At 67.8% G+C, this 15,392-nt stretch overlaps 2 protein-coding genes across 4 annotated transcripts; one reads left to right on the top strand and one right to left on the bottom strand.

Moving 5' to 3' along the window:
- The first annotated feature begins 684 nt into the window (after positions 1-684).
- SLC25A39 (solute carrier family 25 member 39) lies at positions 685-7,443 on the top strand. 2 transcript variants are annotated; one of them, XM_072885601.1, is made up of 12 exons: positions 685-817; positions 3,271-3,379; positions 3,455-3,514; positions 4,148-4,192; positions 4,913-5,022; positions 5,156-5,223; positions 5,355-5,479; positions 5,665-5,838; positions 5,968-6,077; positions 6,213-6,294; positions 6,394-6,474; positions 6,548-7,443. In XM_072885601.1, the coding sequence occupies exons 2-12, from the start codon at positions 3,283-3,285 to the stop codon at positions 6,664-6,666; spliced, it is 1,071 nt and encodes a 356-aa protein (XP_072741702.1). In that variant the 5' UTR covers positions 685-817; positions 3,271-3,282; the 3' UTR covers positions 6,667-7,443. The 2 variants fall into 2 exon arrangements, with proteins under 2 accessions (XP_072741702.1, XP_072741703.1); XM_072885602.1 differs by lacking the exon at positions 4,148-4,192.
- Positions 7,444-7,841: 398 nt separating this feature from the next.
- RUNDC3A (RUN domain containing 3A) lies at positions 7,842-13,911 on the bottom strand. 2 transcript variants are annotated; one of them, XM_072885595.1, is made up of 11 exons: positions 13,747-13,911; positions 12,037-12,152; positions 11,702-11,835; positions 10,870-10,955; positions 10,630-10,719; positions 10,441-10,521; positions 10,136-10,301; positions 9,761-9,918; positions 9,182-9,319; positions 8,904-9,010; positions 7,842-8,653 (listed from the first exon to the last, which is right to left on the bottom strand). In XM_072885595.1, exons 1-11 carry the CDS (start codon positions 13,851-13,853, stop codon positions 8,511-8,513), a joined length of 1,326 nt encoding a protein of 441 aa, XP_072741696.1. In that variant the 5' UTR covers positions 13,854-13,911; the 3' UTR covers positions 7,842-8,510. The 2 variants fall into 2 exon arrangements, with proteins under 2 accessions (XP_072741696.1, XP_072741697.1); XM_072885596.1 differs by lacking the exon at positions 8,904-9,010.
- Positions 13,912-15,392: the final 1,481 nt, after the last annotated feature.

Here is a 15,392-nt window from a genome sequence, read left to right as displayed (position 1 = left end):
CCGCTGCCAGCATGGTGAGGCTGAGTGTGCAAGGTGTCCCTCTGCCAGCACGGCGAGTGTGCAACGCACACCTATGCCAGCACGGCGAGGGTGTGTGCGCAAGGTGCACCCTTCTGCCAACACAGCGAGTGTGCAAGGCACCCCTCCACCAACACGGCGAGGGCGCAAGGCGCGCCCCTCCACCAGCACGATGAGTGTGGAAGGCGCCCCTACGCTAGCACGGCGAGGGTGAGTGTGCGAGGTGCACCCTTCTGCCAGCACGGCGAGGGTGAGTGTGCGAGGTGCGCCTCTGCCCGCACGGCGAGGGTGAGTGTGCGAGGTGCACTCTTCTGCCAACACGGCGAGGGTGAGTGTGCGAGGTGCACCCTTCTGCCAACACGGCGAGTGTGCAAGGCACCCCTCCGCCAACACGGCGAGGGCGAGTGTGCAAGGCGCGCCTCTCCACCAGCACGATGAGTGTGGAAGGCGCCCCTACGCCAGCACGGCGAGGGTGAGTGTGCGAGGTGTGCCCTTCTGCCCGCACGGCGAGGGTGAGTGTGCAAGGTGCGCCTCTGCCCGCACGGTGAGTGTGCAAGGCCCCCCCGCCAGCACGGGGCTGTCCCTGCGGGTGCCGCCGCCCCCCCGGCCCGGCAGGGGGCGCAGTGGCGCGCGGGCCGCAGGGCGCGTGCGCGGGCTGCTCGCGCGGGGCGGAAGTGGCGCGCGGGCCGGCGCGCGGCGGTGGGGCGCGGGGCGCCCATGGGGCTCCTTAAAGGCGCCGCCGCCCGCCCCCCTCCCGGTGCCGGCGGAGGGAAACGCCGCACGTGGCTGGAATGAGCAGGTGGGGCGGGGCCCCCCGGTGACTCCCCCCGTGACCCGGCCCTTGCGGCCGCTGCCTCAGTTTCCCCCGGTACCGGGGGTCGTGCGGCTGTGCTGGGGGCAGAGGCGGCCGCGGGGCCCCCCCGGGCTCCCGGCCTTGCTGGGAGGGGGCGGGGGGAGCGGGGCCCCGGGGGCGCTGCAGAGTCCGGGGGTGGGGTGGGTGGCAAACAGCGAGGGGTCTGCAAACCCCAGGATAAGGGGTGCAAAGGCTGAGGGGGTGTCAAGTGCCTGGGGCGGGGGGGGGGGCTGCAGACCCCGAGAGAGGGGCGCAGCGCCTGGGGAGGGAGGTCAAGTGCTTGGGGGGGCTGCAAACCCCGGCGGAGGGGGTACAGCCCTGGGCTGAGGGCTACGAGCCTCGAGGGAGGGGGTGCAAACCTTGATGGGGAGCTGGAGGGGGGCTGCAGGCCCCACCCAGGTAGGGGTGCAAGCTCCAGGATGGGGGCGGGGGGGGCTGCCCTGTCCGTGGGGGGCTCCCCGGGGCAGCAGGCCAGGCTGGGTGCCTGTGCGCCCCAGGGGACACCGCAGCACCCGTCCCCCTGCTCCCTGGGAGGGAGGTTTGATCCCCGGCCCACCCGCGGGGCAGGGGGTGGCTGCGGTGGGTCCCGCGGTCGAGCTCTCCCCAGAAGCGCTGGTAGCTGTCCCTGCCTGTTCGGGCAGCGCCCGGGTCCTGCCCGAGCCAGGGCAGCGTAGGCGGGGGTGTGCCCGGGCAGGATGAGGCCCCTGGTGCTGTTGGGGCACTTCCAGGGACGGAGGTGGCGGGGGGGGGACGACGACAATAGCTTCGCAGCCTCCGGCTGGAGCAGCCCCGGGGCTGGGAAGCACCGGAGGGGTCTGCCTGCAGGACTTCCATCGGCATTCCCTCTCGCTCAGGGCTCAAACACCCAGCTGGGCCCTTCCTGCGCAGGAAGAGGCTGCTGGGCTCCTCGCGTCCCCTGGACTTTCCTGCCTTTATCATCTTAACGCGTATTTGCGTTTTTCCCCCTCTTTGCACCGACCATCACAGTGATGTACCCAGACCCACCAGTGCTCCAGACCGAGCTGTCGGGTCTGGGTCATGGTTTTAAGGGCTTTATTTTTTCCTGGATGGAAAAGGGAGCAGCTCCCAGCTGAGAAGGGAGCTCAGATGTGGCTGGGAAGACCTTGCCGGTGCCCTGGAGGTGCTCGGCTCCTCCCTGCAGAAAGAAAGGGAGAGGACCGTGTTGTGGCACGTATAAATAGCACGTTTTAAGCCATTCAGGTGTTGCAGCGCTGTGAGCGAGAGATTTTCCTCCTGCTTGCGTAAGGATTTACGTGAAGGGCTGGATCGGATGGAAGGATCCGGCGCTGGGGCGAGCGCCCTGCCTGCAGCACGGTTTTGCAATATCCGCGTGGTCCGCAGTGAGCGTGCCAGGGTGCTGTGCTGCCTCACCACCGTCCCGTGACGGGCACAACGGGACCTGTGCCCACTCCGCAAACAGCACCCAGCTCTCACAGTGGGGCTGGCGTGTGCGGCTCCGGGATGGATCCATCCCTGCTCACAGCCTTGGGCACCTAACAAGTCTGAAGCCTGTAATTGAGAGATTTATGGCTGCTTTGACCTTGCAAAATTGCTGAGTCAGATGGCGAAGGGTGTCGGGTTTTTTTAATGCTGCGTTCCGTGGGTTCCTGGAAGCCCTCCAGCCACGGCCATGGCCCCATCCCGGTGCAAGGACCATCCCCAGGCTGCAGCGAGGGGGAACGGCTGGTCCTGAGTGTTCACGGCACGCTCGGGCTCGCTTCTCCGCGTCCTCCTCCTGCAGGAAGGGTGCAATATCCCCCGCTTCCCAAGGGCAGAGGTGCGGGCCCCAGGCGCCGCAGTCTTGCCGAGCCTCGGGGGTGGGGGAGGCATGCAGAAGTTCTGGATGTGAGAACCCTTTTTGGGGCACTTGTTGCAAGCTTGCACACGCACCCCCCCCCGCACCCCCCCGGACTCCCCCAGATGTCCCTCCGTGGCTGCATTGGGCTCTGCTGCCTTCTCAGCCGCGGCTGCGGGGGGCTGTCGCGACGTGTCTGGTCTTTGGACTTTGCTCCTTCCTGTCCCTTAATTTTCCAAGCTCAAGGAGGGGACGATCCTCCCTCCCCGAGGACATGGAAGGGTGACCCGGACCGTCCCCACCTCTCCAGCGAGGCTGGGCCCGCTGCCAGCGGTGGGGCCGGGGGGTGTTATCGGGGCTGGGCCGGCCCCAGGAGTGGTCCCTGTCCCCCCCGGGGACGGCACGATTACAGAGGGGGGCCGCGCCTGCCCTGTGCCACGCCGATAGTGCGGCCAGAGGTGGGACGCCTGTCCTTGCACCAGCGGAGCAGGGATGCTGGGGGGGCTCCCCGGGGAGCCGTCGCTCATCCCTGGGCAGGAACCCCCCGAGCAGCACTCGAGCATCCCCCCGCCATGTCTTGCAGGGGGCCAGCGCCATGGCCGAGAAGATGTCACCGAGCCCCGGCGGGGGCATCACGCCGCTGCAGCAGATGCTGGCCTCGGGGACGGGGGCCATCCTCACCTCCCTCTTCGGTGAGGACCATGGGGAGCGGGTGGGCGCCGGGGGCTGGTGTAGTGCAGTGTGGCTAAAGGATGGTGTCGTTTCAGTGACGCCGTTGGACGTGGTGAAGATCCGGCTGCAGGCTCAGAGGACCCCCTTCTCCAAAGGTAACCCTGCTCGGGCAGGGCGGGGGTCTCCAGCCAGTGCTCCCCCCCGCGTCAGCCAGCGAGCAGCCCACACGGATGTCTCAGTTGGCAGAGCCGGTGGTGGGGATTTCTTGGTCCTGAGCGTGGGGCCGTCGCAAGGTGGCAGGTTACCATGGGCCCCTCGTCCTGACGGGCTCAGGGGGCCCCGCCGGGGGAGCTGGGCCGATGCTCGGCTCCGTCCTTCCCCCTCCGTGGCCCCGTGCTGACGCCGAGCCGGGTCAGCGCTGTGCCCGGCAGCCCCCTGCCCGCCGAGGAGCGGGGTGGAAGGGCTCAGCCTGCGCTGGCCACTTGCTCTTATCCTTGCTGCCTTTGTGTCCATCTCCACACTGTTCCCCGCAGCTCCCGCAGGGCAGGAGAGACCCCGTGGGCTCTGTCCCCCTCCCTGCGGGGGCAGCGGGCTGGGGCTGGTCCCAAGGGACTGGTTTGGTGACAATAGGCACTGCTTGGGAGGTGGCTTTGGGGGCATCCAGCCCCTTCACCCACAGAGCTCTCCCACTGCCTGGCTTGGAGCTGTGGGACACACGTGCGCCCCAGCCCAGGGAGGTGGCACGTCCCCTGTGTCGTCGCTCAGCATGTCCCCGTTGTGTGTTTCAGCGCTGCCAGTGCGGTCTGTGCCCTGGGGCACTCAGCAGGCCACATGTGAGTACGGCCTGGGGCTCTGGGCAGCTCCTGCCGCCAGCGGCTTTGCTTTCCCAAGCCTTGACCCTGGTTTTCTTCCCCACTGGTGGCAGCTCGGGCTCCTGTGGCTGGGAGGACATCCCGCTCCGGTGTGGGAGCTGCGATCGTCCCCAGCCCTGCAGCTCCTCCTGCAGCCCTGCTTTGGGGCTGGCCATTCAGTTGTCCCCGGGGGTCTGCTGGGGGTCTGTTGTACAACAGGCCTGGCTGTCTGTGGTCCCCTTGTCTTGTCACTCTGTCCTGTCACTACATCAAAGTCCCCTTGGGTCTCCACTGCCCTGCTTGCTCTCGGCATCCCTGTGCCTGGTGCACTGGCCCCATGGAGGGCGTGGGGGGGAACCATGCTGGCTCCCTGAGATGGCATCCCCACCTTGCCGGGGCAGCGGAGCTGACATCGAGTGAGGTGTAAACCTCTCCTGCTGCCGGCAGTGGCTCCTGCCGTGCCCCTGTCCCCATGGTGGGGCCAGATGTCCCCCACCCCGTGGGTCTGGCCATGGTTGGACCCTTGCTGGAGGGTTATCCCTCTCCTGGCCTTGGTCTGGGACTGGTCCCCACTGGGCTCAGGCATTGAGGGTTTGGCTCTCTCCTGGGAAAGATGACGGTTTTGGGGACCAAATGGGCTGGGCACAGGGCAAAGGGGACGGGTCCTCGGTCTAATGGTGATGCTGTTTCCTCCCGCCGCAGGGAAGTGTTTCCTCTACTGCAACGGGCTCATGGACCATCTGTACGTCTGCCAGAACGGCAATGGCTGCACCGCCTGGTACAAGGCCCCCACCCGCTTCACCGGCACGCTGGTAGGGGCTGCAGGTGCAGGCAGGGTGGGCAGGGGTCTCCCTGTCCCAGGGAGGGGGTCAGGGTGTTTGCTGGGGGGGTGCTTGCTCTTCTCCCCTCTCTAATCCCTCTCCCTGCGCTGCGCTCTCTCCCCAGGATGCCTTCATGAAGATCACACGCTACGAGGGCATCAGGTCTCTGTGGAGCGGCTTGCCCCCCACCCTGTGAGTGTGGACCCTGCCTGGGCGGGAGTCTGGGTGCAAACGCCTGCCCGGGCGCATGGGCATCTGCCCCGAGCCTCCTGCCAGCCCCTGGGGAGGGCATGCATGCCCCTCACACCCCTCGTCCTCGGCAGGGTCATGGCTGTGCCAGCCACCGTCATTTATTTCACCACCTACGACCAGCTCCGGGACTACCTGCACGCTCGGACAGGAAGCCGGGGGCACCACATTCCCTTGCTGGCCGGGGCCCTTGCCAGGCGTGAGTACCCCTCCTCTCCGGGGGTCCCCCTGTGCCCACCCTGCGTCCTTGCAGGAGAGCACGGCGCGTCTCTTGGACGTTGGTGCCCGCATTCAGCACCTGGCTCTCCTGGCGCGGTGCTCTGATGGCTCGGGGACAGCTGCCGGAGCGGACGGGGCTGATGCCCGATGTCCCCTCCATTGCAGTGGGCGCTGTGACAGTCATCAGCCCCTTGGAGCTCATCCGCACCAAGATGCAGTCCCGGCAGCTCAGCTACCGGGAGCTGGGCGTCTGCATCCAGTCGGCAGTGGCTCAGGACGGCTGGCTGTCCCTCTGGAGAGGCTGGGGACCCACCGTGCTGCGAGACGTCCCCTTCTCGGGTATGGCTGTGGGGGGACAGGGTGGGATGAGCTCAGGGCAGGGCAGCCCTGCGCGTGGGGAGGGGGGAGGTTGGCATGTCCGGGTTGGCGTGCCTCCTCGTAGCACTGGTGATTCTCATCTCCTCCCAGCTCTCTACTGGTTTAACTATGAGCTGGTGAAGGAATGGCTCTGCGGGCAGGCCCGGCTCGATGACTCCACGTTCATGATCAGCTTCACATCCGGGGCCATCTCTGGGACGGTGAGTTTGGGGCCTTGCAGTCTGCACCGTGCAGGGGCTTGCTCAGCCCTGAGCAAGGGGGCATGGCCCCCATGGGGAGCAAGGGATGGGGCTGGGACGGTGCTGGGAGGTGACGCCCGGTTGCTGGCCCCGCAGGTGGCTGCAGTGCTGACGCTGCCCTTCGATGTGGTGAAGACCCAGCGGCAGATCGAGCTGGGAGACAGTGAGGTGCACCCAGGTGAGGGGCTGGGCTCTGGGCGGATGCCTGGGGGGCGACCAGGACTCCCCGGTGGTACAGGGCATCCCCAGACCCTCACCCGCTCCCCTCTCCCCGCAGTCGCAGCCTCCAAGCCTTCTTCCACCTGGCTACTCATGCGGCGCATCCGCGCCGAGTCTGGCACCCGGGGGCTGTTTGCAGGTACGGCCGTGCCCCCCGCCCCGGGCTGGGGTTTACTGGTGCCACCGAGGGGCTAATGGGGTTGTCCTTGCAGGTTTCCTGCCCCGCGTCATTAAGGTGGCACCCGCCTGTGCCATCATGATCAGCACCTACGAATTTGGCAAGACCTTTTTCCAGAAGCTGAACCAGGAGCGGCAGCTACGTGGGTTGTGAGCTGGGGCTGGGGCAGGGCTGGATGGGGCCGGTGCCCTGGGGAACACTGCCAACCCTGCTCCCAGCGAGGCACCCCGGGAGCAGCGAACCGCACTCGGCTGTGCGAAGCCCAAGTGCCTTCGTGCTGCGCTCTGCCTCCCCGCTGCCTGCGCACAGAGGCAGGGCCAGCCCAGCCCCGCTCTCCATCCCCAGCCAAACTGGGGGACATCTGTGCCTGCTGCTGTGACACTGGGGGGGATGTGGAGTCCCCTGCGCTCATCCTTTGAGGCTGCACAGATGCTGCTGCTGGATTCACGGACACTCTGGCGAGGACGGGGTGCCCCAGGAGACTCGGCAGGGCAGGAGGTGGGAGCTGGGGCTCTGGCAAGAACCAAACCCTCAGGGGCTTCTCTGCGTGCCCGCCTAGGCCCCCCAGCTCTGCTCCGGCTGGGAGCCTGCCCCTCCTCGCCATCAGTCACGCACAGCGTCCCCTTGCCGGCTCTGCGTGGCACGGGGACACATTAGGACCCTCTCCCTGCTTCCGGACCTTTCCTCCCGCTCAGGGTGTCCCTGTCTCCTGGCAGACCCTGGGCTCAGACCCTGCGTGGGGACAGACCTCACTGCTGCTCTGGGGGGGCCGGCAGACGTTCTGGCAACAAACCTCTGCCCATGCCCCGTCTCTTCACTGTGAGGGCCTGCCCCGGCATTGTGCCTGGTGTGGGCACTGCCCCAGCTTGCTCCAGGACTCCAGGGGGGAATTTCTCTTATTTTCTTAAATAAAAGAAAATATTACTTGTCTCTTAGCGCCAGGATTTCTTTCCCTGCTCCTTGCATGCTGGGGCTGTGGAAGGCATCCCCACGGGTGACAGCTGTGTCCCTGCTGTGTGGGCACGGTGCTGTCATCCACCAGGTCCTTGCTGGGCTTTTACTGGGGGTAAAGAGATGCCAGGACCTCCCTGCTACCCGCAGCAGCAACCCACTGCGGATGAGGCAGGAGGTACCCTGTCCTTGGGTGACCTGCTGTGTCCCAGAGGTGCTCTCCCTGCCCTGGTGGGCTGGGGGGGCTGGAGGAGGCTCACTGCCCCCCCCCCAGCATCCCTACTTGGGACAGGACCTTGTGGCTGGGGGCAGGAGGGGTCTTTTTCCCCCTTTCCCTCTCCTGCCTGGGGGGGAGCTCAGGTAGGCTAGCTCAGCTTGCTGCGTTTATTGATTCCTTTTGCTCCAACAAGGCAGATGGGGCTGAATTAAAAACCAAAATCGCCCAAAACAACCCGAAACCCAGGGGAGGATGGGAAGGAGGAGGGAGGGGGGGGCCTAGCCCTGTCGTGGGGATGCTGCTGCAAGGAGGGACAGCTGGTCCCCAAAGGGAGGGACAGGCCAGCCCCCCTGCAGCGCCTGGGTGCGAGGGGGGGCCGGGGGGAGGCTGGGCACTAGAGGGCAGGCGAAGCCCGGGTGGGCACCCAAGGGAAGAGCAGTGCCCGTGGGCTGAGCGGGACGGACACGGGCTGTGCCCAGACCCTCACCCCTGGAGGGGCTTTGGCCCCGGCCCCCTCCCTTGCTCCCCAGCAGCGGTCGCTCCCGGTGTCCCCCACGGCACAGTTCATCCCCAGCTCGCGTGGGTCCTGGTCCGGCATCCCCCATCCCAACGGGTCCATGTCTCCAGTCAGGGAACTGGGCTGGGGGTCCGAGGCGCAGCCAGGGTGGGGTGTCAAGATGAGGAGGGGGATGCCCGTCCCCAGCCTCCCCCGAGGGTTCGGCGAGTCCCTCGTCGGTCCCGGGTTGGCGAGGAGGGGGATGAGGTCAGTCCTCCGCCGCGATGCTGGGCCGGGCGGCTGGGCCGTGGGGCGGCGAGGGGGCCGGGGGTCTCAGCTGGGGCTGCGGGTCGGGCTGGCTTCGGTGCTGTCGCTCACCAGGCACTCGTTGGACTTGAGGCTGGCCAGGGACTTGCAGCTGGGCAGGGAGGCCAGGGAGCCACAGAGCCCCAGCATGGAGGGCGTGGGGTCCTTCCCTGCGGGCACAGAGCAGGGCGCTGGCGTCGCAGGGGGCTGCGGCCTTGCACCCCAACCCTGCCGCGGGGGGACGGGGATGGGGACCACCACTCCGAGAGGGACCTGGGTGTCCTTGCACTGTTGGGACAGCATCCCCGGCATGAAGAGGGGGCTGCTGGGAGGGGCAGGGGGGCGTCCAGACGCCTGAGTGTGTGTTGGGGGACGTGCTGAGCTCTGCGGGACACCCTACGGTGGGGGGGGGGGTCTTACCCAAGGGCCCCCAGGGCTCGCCTTCGCGCTTGCCCTCGCCCAGGCGCTGGGAGTCAGAGCTGAGGCTGTTCTCGGCCGAGAGCTGGTCGGTGCTCACGAAGCTGTGCCTGCGGAGGGACGGCGCTGAGCCCCCCCACGCCGCGGCCCCCAGGGCCGGGACAGCCCCGCCAGCCAGGGCCAGCCCTTCTCCCCGTCCCCTGCCCGGGGCAGACCCCCCCGGGGCAGGATGGGGCGCTGGGCGCAGGTCGGGGCAGCTCTGTCCCTGCCGGGGGGGTTACCTCCTGTAGAGCTTGCTGTCCGAGCCGCTCTCGTTGCCGTTGAGGGTCCCCAGCGAAGGCCACTGGTTCACCAGGGGCGTCACCATCTCCTTGGAGAGCTGGGCCAGCTGCGGGTTCTCGCAGGGGATCAGCCCCGTCCTGCGGTAAAGGCGGGTGCTCAGCACCCGGCACAGCTGTGAGTGCCGGGGACCTGCCGGGTGACACGGCCCATGGGGCATATGGGACACTGGGGACCCACCACGTCCCGTGGGGCATATGGGACAGTGGGGTCTTACGGCACATATGGCACACCTGGGTACTGGGGACCTGCCACCCATCACATCCCGTGGGGCATACGGGACACTGGGAAGCACTGTGCCCCACAGGGCATACGGGGCACCCAGGCACTGGGAACCCCCCACCCATCACACCCCACAGGGTGTATGGGGTGCGGGGCACCACCGCTCACCCTGCCCCTCCGGGTCGGTGTGGCACGGGAGACCCACCACCCACCCAGAGCCCATGGGGCACCCACGCACCATGGACCCCCCACCCACCGCGCCCGGCTGGGCCCGGCAGCAGTGGCAGGTCCCCACTCACAGCTGCTCCTGCAGCTCCAGGATGACGCCCTCCAGCTCCCTCTTCTCCAGCTGGTTCTGCACCATCACCTCCTCCAGGCGCAGCTTCAGCCGCTTGTTCTCCGCCTCCAGGTCCTTCAGCTGCGACTCCCGCAGCCGCACCAGCTCCTCCAGGTACCCCTGCGCGAGGCCACCGTCAGAAGCGCCCCGTTGCCCCCACCAGACCCCACCACATCCCCAGGGCCACCCAGGGTGACAAGGAGCGGGCTGGGTCACTGCAGCAGCGGGACGAAGGGCTGCAGGTACCACCGGGCTGCAGGAGCAGCGGGGGGATGCTCCGGGCTGGAGCATCCTGGGGGGGTTGGTACCCGGCCAGCCCCATCCCAGCTCCCAGTACCTTTTGGGCATAAACGATGCGAAATTTCTGCTCCATCTTGCGCCACTTGTTGTACCAGCTGTCCTCGTCGGTGACCAGGGGCAGGTAGGGGTGCTCGGGGGAGCTGTCCTCGCTCGTGCTGCTCTCCACGCTGCCCCGCTCCTCCTCCTCACTCAGGTAGTCGTAGCTGGGAGGTACGGGGGTCAGCGGGGACAGCACTGCGGCGGGGGGCTGGCACGCATGAGGGGAGCCCGTCTGAGCCCCGATGGGGTGCCAGGGGAGAGACAGTGGGGTCCTCACCCCAGGCAGGACACCCCAGCTCTTACCTCTGCGTGAACTTCAGGTAGGGCGTGTAGTCGATGACCACGGGCGTTTTACCGTCCATCACCTCGCCCTTCAGGCAGAAGCTGTGTGGTGGCAGGAGAAGGAGCAGAGAGTCAGGGCAGCCCCGGGGGGCCGGCAGTGGGGATGGTGGGGTCAGGGTGCCTGCGTCCCACTGCGCCGCCCGCCCCTACCTGAAGTCGATGGCGCTGAGCCCGATGAGCATCCCCGTGAGCACCGTGGACTCCTCCCGCAGCATGATGGCCCCATCGTCGTAAAACCGCCTGCGGGGAAAAACATGGCTGCACGTGCACCCGCCGGCACCCCGAAACGCACCGCGGTGCCCACCCTGGTGCACCCGCACACCCTTAGCGCTCCCGGGGCGGCGCAGGTGTGCGTGTGGCCGCGGGCCGGCCGTGCCACGGGCTGCTCACCTGGTGGTCCGCGTGTCCCGCAGGGCCGTGGAGATGTACTCGGACATGCGCTTCTCCATCAGCGCCACGCGGATCCAGGCCCGGCCCTGCAAGGCATCGCCCCGCGGGGCAGCCCTGAGGATGGGTGCCACCATCGGCTGCTCATCGGGTGCCACCCTCAGCTGCCCCCCACCACACTCCCACCTGCCCCTGGGGCTCTGGGCACCGGCAGGCGGGTGGTCCCCACCCGGGAGCTGCTTTTGGTCCCGTTATCCCCCCGTGGGGACCCACAGCTCCTGTTTCACCCCAGTGACCCCGTGGGGTCCTATGGGGTGAGATGGGGCTGCAGGAGGGCAGGGCAGAGGGGATGGGGACGGGGGCAGAGAGAGATGGGAACAGGGATGGGGATGGGATGGGATGGGATGGGATGGGATGGGATGGGATGGAGATGGGGATGGAGATGAGGATGGGGATGGGATGGGATGGGATGGGATGGGACGGGATGGAGATGGGATGGGATGGGATGGGATGGAGATGGGGATGGAGATGAGGATGGGGATGGGATGGGATGGGACGGGATGGAGATGGGATGGGATGGGATGGGATGGGATGGGATGGGATGGAGATGGGGATGGAGATGAGGATGGGGATGGGATGGAGATAGGATGAGGATGGAGATAGGATGGGGGTGGGGACAGAGATGGAGAAGGGGATGGGGATGGGATGGGGATAGGAATAGGGATGGGTCCATGTGCTAGGGACAGTGTGTGAATGGAAACAGGGGCAGGAATAGGAATGGGGACGGGGACAGGGATAGAGATAGGGACAGGGCTGGGGCTGACACCTTCCTGACCTTGGCCCTGGAGGTGCTGATGTTCTCCATGTTCTCGATGCTGCTGACGCAGTTATTGGGGACCTTGCTGCAGGCCAGGCGGATGTAGTCCCAAAACCCGCGCTGCCCATCCGAGCTGAACCAGCTGACGGGGCCTGCGGGGACCGAGGGGCTGCAGTCGGGGGCTGCCGCGCCGGCAAAGCCTGTCGGCCTGGAAAGCCCCAAGCCAGAGCCCAGACGTGCTCGCTGGTGCCAGCATGCGCATGCATGCATCCCCATCCACCATGCGGCACAGGGATGGGGACAGGGACACGCCAGGGGCTGCACGGGCTCCTGTCCCCGCAGGCCACCGTTACCTTTAAAGCGGTGGCTGAGGATCTGCTCGAGGATGGCGGCAAAGTTAACGAACTCCTCGGAGGAGTCGTCAATGGGCTCTGCCGTGTATTTCTCCAGCAGGGTCTTCACCGAGAACCTGATGGGGGGACAGGCGTCATGGGTGGGAGGGGATGGGCACCCAGCACCCTGCACCCAGCATCCAGCACTCTGCAACCAGCACCCAGCACCCAGCACAGGTTTTAGGTTTTTGCAACGGAACAAAATGCTTTTGCAGACACTGGCTTTCAAGCCCGGCAGCGGGAAAAGGGCGGCGGGCTGAGCTGCGAGCTGTGGCTCGCTGACCCCTGTGTCCCCATGTCCCCGGGGAGCCCACCGGGGCGGCCGCCGCTCCCCTGCTGTGCAAGTGGCCAGGAAGGGCGAACAAAGGCCCCCTTCCTCCCCGGCCGTGCGCGGGCGGTGATGGCTTCCCCTTCCGCCCCGCCGCTCGTGCTTGGTGGAGAGAGATGCCGAAGACACAAAACCTGCCGAGCCCGGCCGGACAGCAGGGGATGGGGCAGGTGTTTGCATGGGTGGGGATCACCCCAGCTGTGGGTCACGGCCACACGTGGGGAGGGTGAGACTGGGGATCCCCATGACACCATGTGCCTCCACGTGCCTCATCACGGCAGTGGGGTCTGGAGGTGCCTCATGGCACGGCAGTGAGGTCTGGAGACATCCCGGTGTCAGGATGAGGGGTCTGGAGGTGCCCTATGCCATGGCGAGCAGATCTAGGGGGTGCCCGTGTCATGACAGTGGGGTCTGAAGGTGCCCCGTGACATGATGAGGAGCCCTGGAGGGTCCCCATGTCATGACAGCAGGGTCTGGAGGTGCCCCGTGCCATGGCGAGAAGCCCGGGGGTCCCCCAGACCCCAACAGCAGGACATGTGGGTCCCTGGCACGGTGACCCCAAGCCTCGGTGCCCCCCACATCCCCCCCAGCAGCCCCAGGGCCAGGCTCCGGTCACAGCCCAGCACAAGCAGCCCCTAACCAGGAGCCCGGGGGGGCAGGGGACAGGCAGGGACCACCGCTGTCCACTGTCCCTGTCCCCCCGCCCTGGCCGCACCATCCCATCCCTGTCCCCACATCATCTCCCCCCCGCCCCGGTCCAGCCGGGCGTCGCCATGACAACCCTCATCCTCCATCCCCACCGCCTTCATCCCTCCATCCCCGCTGCCCAGAGTGGGGCCCTGACGTCACTTCCTCGGCCCCCCGCCCGCAGGGGGGTCCCCGGCCCCAGCCCCCCGGGTCCCGCTGCCCCCGACCCCCAGCCCCCCGCACCCTCCGCCCCCCGCACCACTCCCCGTCCGACCCGGCTGCCCCCGGCATCCCCGGCACCGGCAGCCTCCATGTTGTCGTTGTCTGCCCGGCCCCCCCCCTCGCCCCCCCTCGCCCCCCAGCCCCACCGCCCGCAGCCCCGCAGCCCCCGGCCCCCCTTCCCGCATCCCCATCCTCCTCCTCCTCCTCCCCGCCTCCAAATCTGAATTCCCCCAAAAAGCGACTGCAGCAACAACAAAAATCCCCCCCAGGGCGAAGGGGCCGCGGGGTTGGGGGGGGGTGGTGGTATGAACCCCCATCCCTCCTCCCCACCCCCTCCCCCCATCTCCATCCCCGGCAGCGGTGGTCCTCTCTCTCCCACCCCACACCCCCTCTATTTTCGGGTGCCCCCCGCCCCCAGCCAGGCCAGCCCCCACCTGCAGACGGTGATGAGGTTTTTCCTCTCCACGGCGATGTTTCTGGAGGAGGCTTTCTTGGAGGAGAGCCCCAGAGCCATGGCAGCCTGCACGCAGCTCGCTTCCATCCAGAGCGGGGCGAGCCGGCAGGGCCACGGCCACGGGCGATGCCCCTTCTCCCGTGGGCCCCCCGCGCCACCGCCACGGCCCCCCGCACCGCGCAGGCTTTGCTCCGCCGCCCCCCCCGATGCCCACGCCAACGGGCCGTGCGCCGCCCCCCCCCAAAGGGATGCGGGGCCTGGGCCTCTCCCCGCCCCCGGCCCCCCAAATCTCTCCCCTGGGGAGGGAGGGGACGGGGGGAATAAAGGGGGGGGATGAAGGTGGGGGGCAGCGGTCCCCGGGGGGGGCCCTCCTCCCTGCAGGGCCCAGCCCCTCGCCATGACGTGCCACCGGTGGGGACCCCGTGGGCAGAGCCACGGGTGGGGGACACACACAGGCTTTGGCCGGACCCCGGGCAGACCCCCGCCCTGCCTGAGGTCCCCGCGTTGGGGGGGATGCTGAGCATCACCCCTCCCCGCGGGTCTGTGGGGTGCGTGGGACCCCCCGAACGGGGGCGGTGGTGAGGTGTGAGCCCCTGGGTGGCTGGCTGTGCCGGGGGGGACGGGACCCCACAATGCTCCCAGCACCCCGCTTTTGTGCCGTGCCTCAGTTTCCCCACTGATGTGACAGGGAAATCGGGGGGGGGGGTGAGGACCACGGGCACCCACGTCCCCCCCCTGCAGCACCCAGATAAATCAGAGTCATCCTGAGCAGAGAGGCACCCTCCCCCCCATGACCTCTGGGGACACGTTCCCCCTCTCTGTGCCCCCCGGGGTGCCCCACACCCTCCTCTGCCCCTGCAAAGGGGTCCCAGCACATAGCACCCAGGCGGGGGGACAGTGGGGCACCCCAGGGGGGAGGGACCCCCAAAATCCCCAGGGCTGCTGCAGGGAGGGGAGCCCTTGGCAGCACCCAGATAACGCCGGGGGCCATTATCGGAGCACCCAGCCCGCAGCTATCGCACCTCCCGGCCCCACGGCCCTGTGGTGGGTGCCACCAGGTCCCCAAACTGCGGGACAGGCCGGCAGCCCGTGGCTCCCAGCCTGGATGGTCCCCCCAGACGGGGCTGGCGCAGGGGGGCCCAGTGCCGTCCCGACCCCACGGGCTGGGGCACGAGCAGCCGGGACGTCCCTGTGGGTGTCCCCGAGCACTGGGGTGGCTGGTGTGTGCGTGTGCACACGTGCACGTGTGTCTGCATGAGCGCGCGTGTGTGCAAGGCTTGCCCAGCTCACGCTTCTCCCCTTCCCTGCAGCCTGGGATTTGGGGCCGGGGGCTGGCAGCCCTTTAGGGAGGCTGTAAATGTAGAGACACACGCACGTGCATGCACACACGTGCATATACGTGTACGCCTACACGTGCGTGCATGCGCACGTCCAAACACATACATGCAGGCTTGAGCACGCACACCCGTGCATGATGCACATGTGCACACGCATGTGCATGCACACCCACGCATGCACGCACACACGCGCGCTTGCACACACGCGTGGACGCACAGACGTGCACACGGAGGCCCGCTCACGCACGCGCGCACACACGCTCACACGCACCCCTCAGCCTGCACCGAA

This window comes from Ciconia boyciana, chromosome 22 (genome assembly GCF_034638445.1).
Source record: "Ciconia boyciana chromosome 22, ASM3463844v1, whole genome shotgun sequence".
Taxonomy (NCBI): Eukaryota; Metazoa; Chordata; class Aves; order Ciconiiformes; family Ciconiidae; genus Ciconia; species Ciconia boyciana.
Note: the sequence above shows the minus strand (reverse complement) of the source record. Positions and strands in the feature narration are given on the sequence as shown.